Consider the following 8,662-nt stretch of genomic DNA (forward strand, 5'->3'; position numbering starts at 1 on the left):
CTCCTCATAATCCAACCCTCTCAACTCTGGAATCAACCGAGTGAATCTCCTCTGCACCCCCTCCAGTGCTAGTATATCTCTTCTCAAGTAAGGAGACCAAAACTGCACACAGTACTCCAGGTGTGGCCTCACCAGGACCCTATACAGCTGCAGCATAGCCTCCCTGTTTTTAAACTCCATCCCTCTCACAATGGCAGACAAAATTCCATTTGCCTTTTTAATCACATGCTGCACCTGCAATCCCACCTTCAGCGATTCATGCACATTGAAGTCAATGTTCAGTCTGGGAGATGGTCACCGCTCTTAATGCGGAGTTAGCAGTCCGGTATTGCAGGAAGCACATTGGGTTCTGTGGTTGTAGACGGCGACAACTTAATGTTGGGTGTAGCAAGGCCGCAGATGAATTTGGAAGCCAGGATGAGAAGCCCCAATAGGAACCTGACGAATCACAAGGAATCAGTGGAGTGCAAGAAGATAGGACTGGCGGTGAGGAGGACACTGAAATAACTCCAGGAAGACCGGTATCCTGTCACCAAGTGACCCTTCATTTACGCGTGCATAGTACATCACACAGAGCCAGCTCTGAGAGTGAACAGGACCTCTGACACTTCTGTTTATATCTGTCAGCCAAGGCTCCCTGATTGGACCCGGCTCCCAATCAGGGAACTCATATTCTGTGAGATCCACCTGGCTGATCTTGTTACAATCACTACAGACACAAGCAGCATTGTTTACGATGCGATGCTGTGAGTAGGCAGGGAAAAGTTTTTGTTAAATCACAGGAAGCGAGTTACTCTGGCAAATCCAGTATTTGTTGCCCATCTGTAATTGGCCTTGACCTATGTGGTCTGCTAGGCCAAGTTTCAGAGGGCCTAGTTAAGAGACAACCACATGGGTGTACCTCTGGTGTCACACATAGGCCTGACCAGATAAAGATGGCTGATTTCCTTACCGCGAGAACATCAGTAAACAAAGGGGGTTTTACAATGATTAGTAGTAATTATGGCCCAGGCATACAAAGCTGTGGGCCATGCTGGAAAATGAGGTTCAAATAGTTTAGGTGGTTGTTTTTCACTGGCATAGACTCAATGGCCTTTTCTCATACTCAAGACCTCTATGACTCACCATTGCTGAGATTAACTTTCAATTCTTTTAATAATCAAGTGAATTTATTAACTGATGGGATTCAATACTATCAGTTGCCCTTTGGGATTGGGGCCTGCATCCTCAGAGTATTCACCTGTGCTTCTGGATGACTAATCCAATTACACTACCACAATATTAAGAGCATAGATGAGGGAATGGAAGGGGTGAAGAACGAGGCTAGAAAAGTGAGGTAAGAAAAGAACTTCCAATTTTATCGTGTCATTTATCACTTCAGAAGACCATAAAGGGTATAATAAGGGTCCCGACTTGAAATGCCCACTTCCCGGCTCCTTTGATGCTACCTGTTACTCCAGCTCCACAATGTGTTATCTCTAATAGAACATAGAACAGTACAGGCCCTTCAGCCCACGATGTTGTGCTGACCTATTATCCTGCTAAGATCAAACTACCCTGTATACCCTACATTATATTATCATCCATGTGCTTATCCAAGAGTTGATTAAAAGTCTCTGATGTATCTGACTCCACTACCACTGCCGGCAGCACGTTCCACATGCCCACCACTCTGTGTAAAGAACCAACCTCTGACATCTCCCCTATATGGCATGGCATGGTGGCTCAGTGGTTAGCACTGCTGCCTCACAGCACCAGGGACCTGGGTTCTATTCCAGCCTCAGGCGACTGTCTGTATGGAGTTTGCACGTTGTGCGGGTTTCCTCCGGGTGCTCCTGTTTCCTCCTGCAGTCCAAAGCTGTGCAGGCTAGGTGGATTGGCCATGCTAAATTGCCCATAATGTTCAAGGATGTATGGTAAAGGGGGATGGGTTCTGGGTGGGATGCTCTGAGGGTCAGTGTGGACTTGTTGGGCTGAAGGGCCTGTTTCCACACTGTAGGGATTCTATGATTTATGATATCTTCCTCCAATCACCTTAAAATTATGCCCCGTCATAATAGTCATTTCCGCCCTGGGAAAAAGTCTCTGACCATCCACTCTGTCTATGCCTCTCATCATCTTGTAAAGTAGTCAATAAAAGTCTTTTGAAATTTTGGAATAAATGCAATTTGCAGCTGTAACTTTCACACAGTCGGCTCACACCTGAACATCAATTTGATAATAACCTCTGTAGGAGTGTTTGCTAGGAGAGAGTTGTCTGTGGTCCTGTGAAAGTATCTGTGTTCTTCCAATAATGTCAAAATATGTTTTACTTTCATCTGAAAAATACTGACAACCCTCAAGTTCAAGCTTTATTTAAATTACAGCACCTTTAACAATGAAGCACTTCCTCAGTGTTGCAATCAGCAATTAAGTCCAGAATGGGGTTTGAGTCCAGAACCAATTTACTTCAGAAGCAAAAAGTGTTCCGATTAAATCAAACTGCACAAGCTGATCCCAGTCTCCCATACAGGTGTTAACAAGTGGCTATGTGTCAATAATGAAGAAGGGGGACTGAGGGACAACACCTTGTCTATACTGGATGTGACTATGCAAATCAAACCATAGGTTGTAGCAGCAGAAGTAAGCTATTTGAGCTACTGAGTTTGCAAAGAATCCTCATCTCCATTTTGCTGCATTTTCCACATTTTCATTTACTTACTAATTAAATATTTCTCTATCCTACCCTTGAACATACTTAATGGTCCAGTGTCAACAGCCCTCTGTGTTGAAGAATTCCACAGACTGGCTATTCTCTGACAGAAGAAGTTCCTCCTCATCTTCGTATGTGACCCCTTATTCTGTGATTTTATGCTGCCGGTTTTAGACTCTCCCAAGGGGAAAAGACCTTTCCACATCCAACTGTCAAGCCACTTAAGCATCTTTTATTTCAATAAGGCCACCTTTAATGGTGACAAAAGATAAGAAGCAGCTTTGAACTGTGGAGAATCCTGTACCATTCACGCTAGCCTATTTCTTCGCTCTGGTGCTGCAGTGAATCTCTACAATGAACTGACTGTGCTGCAGATACTGATGCGTCTTCTATGTGTTTCCAATGGGTTTCTGTATTTCCAGCACTGTACTATTTTACTTTTAATCTCATTTTGTTTCTCTTGGAGATGCTGGAAACCCTACTACGTACGGAGCATATTCTCTGTTATTAGCATCTTTCCTCTGCTTTTTTTGTTTGGAATGTATAGATTTCCATTTCAATGTGATTTATACTCGATCTGATGCATTTGATGCACAGAGGTGGCATAGATTATAGGAGCAGGGAGGACATGTTGGAACTGTACAGAACCTCAGTTAGGCAGTCCTAGTCACCACACTAAAGGAAGGATATGATTACATTGGAGGGGGTGCAAAGCAGATTCATCAGGCTATTGATAACGGCAGTTCTTACTGTATCTTCATCAGAATATTGCCTGGGATGGAGCATTTCAGCTATGAAGAGAGGCTGGATTGGCTTGGGTTGTTTCCTTTGGAGCGGAAAAGACTGAGAGGCATCATCAGAGCAGATGTGACGGGGATGGAGGAACTTGGAGAATGGAATAGGGATTTTTACAGGAAGTAGGGTGGGAGGATGTAGAGCCAAGGTAACCGTGGGGGTCGGTGGATTTGTAGTGGGTATTGGTGGCCAGCCTATCTCCAGAAATGGAGATGTCGAGGAAGGGAGGACCAGAACAAAACCAAAAGAACCGCGGATGCTGGCAATTACGAACAAAACAGAAATTGCTGCCATGCCTGCTGAGTTTTTCCAGCAACTGTGGAGAGAAAGCAGGGTTATCATTACAGGCCGATAAGGGTGGAGCTGTTGTTGTCTGGCAGACTGAGTTCTGCACGAGATGGATCACATGAAGGTGATAGTGGGGTGGAAATTGAAAGCGAAATAAATAAACCCTTTCAATTGTGGACAAGAGAGAGAAGCAGCACCGATTGTATCAGAGAGAGAGTTGTGGGTAGGGGCCGGAATAGGGCTGCAACAAGGAATGTTCCCAATACTTCACAAAGAGACTGGCATCACTGGGACCCATGCGGATACCCATGGCCACCCCTCTGACCTGAAGAAACTGAGAGAAGTTAAAAGAGAAGTTGTTCAGGGTGAGGAGAAGCAGAGGAGAGTGGTGGTGGGTGGGGGCGGTTCAGGCCTTTTTGCAAGAAGAAGCGGAGAGCCTTGAGACTCTCCTGACGGGGGACGGATGTGTAAAGGGATTGCATGTCCATGGTAAAGAGGAGGTGGCTGGAGCCCACAAAGTAGAAGTTCTGAAACTGACAAAGTGTCAGAGGAACCACGGATGTAAGTAGGAAGGGACTGGACAAGGGGAGAAAAAAATCGAGTCGAGGTGGGATGAGGAGAGTTCTGTGGGGCAAGAGCAGGCAGAAAGTATGGGTCTGCCTGGGCAGTCCCGTTTGTGGATTTTAGAAAGGACGCAGAAGCAAGCTGTGCAGGGTTGGGATACTGAGCTTGGAGGCTGTCACGGGGGAAGAGATCACCAGATGAAATGAAGCTAATGATTGTAGTGGACACAGGAGCCGGGTGTGCCATGGAGGGGTGATGGTCCAAGGGGAGATAGGAGGAAGTATCTGAGACCTGGCGCTCAGCCTCTGCAATGTAGAGATCAGTACAACAGCACCACCATTGTCGGCCCCTGATTTCTCTCCACAGTTGCTGTAAAATCTCAGCAGATGTGGCAGCAATTTCTGTTTTGTTTGTGATTTCCAGCATCTGCAGTTCTTTTGTTTCTTTTTGTCCACCGTATTAGTCTTTTTTCTGACAGGATGCTATTTCCCTAGTTTACGCCGTGTTGCGCATTGTGCTAAATGTTAGTATGTTATATTTGTTCCCAGGATGTGGGCATTACAGGCAGTTAGAATGTTTAGAACAGCCTTTATTGTCACATGGACAATGTGTGCAGTGAAAAGTTTGTAATGTCGCCCCTCAGCACCATCTTAGGTATAGGGTACCCAGGATACAGACAGTGTTGTTAGAGAATAAACGAAAATACAGGTAAGCATGGGAATAAGCAGTCCAGAATTATAATAAGAGTGACTATAAAGTACTGACGTTTTCAAAGTTCTAGTCTTTTTCCAACATGAGTCTGTGCCCGCTGGCATCCCAACATGAGGCAATGCTGTCTCCAAGTGCTGACCTCCATCTAGAACTTGCTCTGCTGCTGCTCCAAATCTCGGCCCACACTTGCTCTGCTCCAAATCCTGGCCCACACTCGCGCTGCTCCGCACTCCGGGACTTGTCCCATACTCACTCTGCTCCCCGCTCCGGGGCTCGGCCCGCGCTTGCCCCGCTCCCTGCTCCGGGACCCAGCCCGCGCTCGCCCCGCTCCCTGCTCCGGGACCCAGCCCGCGCTTGGCCAGCACTCGCCCGGCTCCCCGCTCCCCGCTCCGGGACCCCGCCCGCGCCCCCCCCGCCCCCAGCTCCGGGACCCTGCCCGCGCTCGCCCCGCCCCCTGCTCCGGGACCTCGGCCCGTACTCATTCTGCTGCCGCTGTAGGACTTGGCCCATGTGCTCACCTGCTGCCCGGTCTCCATTGGCGGCACATCTCCCTTGAGGTAGGGTTAGCTAAAGGTTGTCGGGTGGGGTCAGGGGAGGAGAAAATAAATACTGCGAAGAGAGGGAAAAAAAGGAAGAAAAGGAGCTGATGAGCAGAGGAGCTCCAACTGGAGCATCTTACTCTGCCGCCATCTTAGCCTTATGTTAACCACATTGCTGTGGGTTTGGAGTCACATGTAGGCCAGACCAGGTAAGGGTGGCAGTTTCCTTCCCTAAAGGACGTTAGTGAACCAGATGGGGTTTTCCTGACAATGGATTCATGGTCATCTGAGACTCTTAACTCCAGATTTTTTTTTAAATATTGAATTCATATTCAACCATCTGCCTTGGCAGGATTTGAACCTGGACCCCCAGAACATTACCTCGTAATATTCAATAATATTAATAGTCTAGCAATCATACCATTAGACTGTCCCTCTCCTGTTATGTCAGCTTGCTGTTGGTGATGCAGTGCAAGTTTTAGGCTCTGAATCTGATCTCAATGCCGAGGTCTGGGCCAATGCCTTGCCCTGGTTACACCTAATAATTTCTACGATACTGTCAGCAATACGATGGCACCAAATTCAGTATTAAATCACACTGCAGAAAGAGACTATTCGCCCTGCTCTACTGGTACTGGCTCTCAGAGTCTTAAATAGTGCCGTTTTTCATGCCTTTTCCACGTAACCTTCCACTTTATTTCTATTAAAATAACAATCCGATACCATCTTGTATGCCATATAGTCATCTCCACCACACTTTCGGGCAGTGCATTCCAGACATGAACTGCTCACTGCGAGAAAGTTTCTTCTTCCATCATATTTACTACTTTTGCAAATCATTTTCAATCTGGATCCCCTAGTTCTTGATCAATTGAAGGCAATGGCTTTTCATTTTAAACTTCCAACCAAAGACTATTCATGCATTTGTGTAGCAGAAACGATGTTGTTTTGAAATTTGTCATCCTTTTCCAGTTAAATTGTTACTAGTTTGAAGCACTGTTGCTTCTGTTGCTGCTTGGTGTAGGAAGTAGGGGAAATGTTCAGCTGAAACCTGGAAACCCCAGACGAAATGCATGCAAACATTAACCTGGAGTCAGATTTCTTTTCCGTTCTACTTTCTGTCTATGACTCATCTTTACTGTTCCCCACCCATCATGCTTTCAACTTTTACCTGTTTTCATTCAAGTGCAGGCACTCTATACAGTTCTGTTGCATTGCTGTAATACTGTACTCTCTGTCCCATTATGTGTACCCTGTACACTTTACTAGATTAAGAAATGTGGACTTGCTAGCCTCCACAGGGTGCCTGATTTTCTACTAAAGAATTGTGGACAGTGGCTTTTTATATGGAGGGAAGATTGGTGAAGTGGCTGATGACGGTTAGGCCCAGGACACTCCCCTGATGAGTTGGAGACCTGGGTTCAAGTCCCACTTGCTGTAGAGCTGTGTAATAGGGAGGTGATGGCCTAGTGGTATTATTGCTGGATTGTTAATCCAGAGACCCACCCCAAAACGTCAGCTTTCCTGCTCCTCTGATGTTGCTTGGCCTGCTGTGTTCATCCAGCTCTACACCTTGTTATCCCTAATGCTCTGGGGACCTGGGTTCAAATCCTGCCATGGCAAATGATGGAATTTTGAACTGAATAAAATATCTGGAATTAAGAATCTAATGATGACTGTTAATCAATTGTCAATTGTTGGGGAAAAACCTATCTGGTTCACTAATGTCCTTCAGGGAAGGAAATTTTTTAATATAAGAATCCCTACAGTGTGGAAACGGGCCCTTCGGCCCAACAAGTCCACACCAACCCTCAAAGCATCCCACCGAGACCCATCCCACCGAGACCCATCCCCCAAACCCACCTAATCTACACATCCCTGAACACCACTGGCAATTTAGCCTGGCCAATCCACCTAGCCTGCACATCTTTGGATTGTGGGAGGAAACTGAAGCACCCAGAGGAAACCCACACAGACACGGGGAGAATGTGCAAACTCCACACAGACAGTTGCCTAAGGGGGAAATCGAACCTAGGTGCCTGGTGCTGTGAGACAGCAGTGCTAACCACTGAGCCACTGTGCATCTGCCATCCTTACCTGATCTGGCCTACATGTGACTCCAGACCCACAGCAATGTGGTTGACTCTTAACTGTCATCTGGGCAATTAGGGATGGGTAATAAATGCTGCCTAGCCAGTGATGCCCTCATCCAATGAATAAAGAAAAACATAATAACATCTCGGAACAGGTTGTTTGGGAAAAATAGGTAAATTTTTAAAAAAAGCCCCTGAGGAGCTAAGGCTCTCTAAGTGTGGCTGTAATATCCCTACCTCTGGGGAAAAGGCCTGGGTTCAAGTCCTACCTGCTCTAGAGATGTATAATAACATCACAGAACTGGTTGATTTAGAAGATATCTACACTGAGGGGTGCTGAGATGTGCTCAGACTATGATGATGGATGTTCAACAACCACAACCATCTTCCCCTGTGCTCAGTTGGTCACACTCTTGCCTCTGAAGGCCCTAGGTTCAAGCCCACCCCTCCTTGGTCAAGCAGGAGCATTCCCTCCCGAACAGCATTGTGGCTGTACCTACACCAAATGGATTGCATTGGACACCCACAAATAAGTTTTAAGACAAAAAGTTAAATTTGGCGCACGTCTGTTTTTTTTCAAACAATCTGCAAAATTCTTCCAACACCCCATACTAATCTCCAAGAAAACAAAGATGTGATGATAGGGCAAACAAACAAGGCAGACTACTTTTGGCAACGACAGTGTGGATCATTTCGCCATTTTTGAATATGTCAATGTTCCAAGCTTCTTTGTTCATCCACTCCTTTGTCCAACTATTCTCTCTCTGTTTGGGCTCTATCACCACCTATGGATTACTCCTTACCCTCTTCCACCCTGACTCAATCTTCTGCATAAAAAACATGTTCCGAGCGACCATCAGTTCTGGGGATGGGTCCCTGGACCTGAAACCTTAACTCTGATTTCTCTCCAGAGATGTTGCCAGACCTGCTGAACTTTTCCAGCAATTTCTGTTTTTCCTGATTTCCAGCATCTGCAGTTT

The 8,662-nt window shown here is 46.2% G+C and overlaps 1 protein-coding gene across 1 annotated transcript in view; it reads left to right on the forward strand.

Moving 5' to 3' along the window:
* The first annotated feature begins 6,159 nt into the window (after window positions 1-6,159).
* The window catches only part of LOC109921676 (CD99 antigen-like protein 2), a 48,712-nt gene continuing 46,209 nt past the window's right edge, over window positions 6,160-8,662 (forward strand). Inside the window, exon 1 of the mRNA XM_048597878.1 lies at window positions 6,160-6,220. Coding sequence (XP_048453835.1) covers window positions 6,160-6,220 — 61 coding nt within the window. The remainder of the gene's footprint in view (window positions 6,221-8,662) is intronic.

This window comes from Rhincodon typus, chromosome 6 (genome assembly GCF_021869965.1).
Source record: "Rhincodon typus isolate 14 chromosome 6, sRhiTyp1.1, whole genome shotgun sequence".
In the NCBI taxonomy this organism is placed as follows: domain Eukaryota; kingdom Metazoa; phylum Chordata; class Chondrichthyes; order Orectolobiformes; family Rhincodontidae; genus Rhincodon; species Rhincodon typus.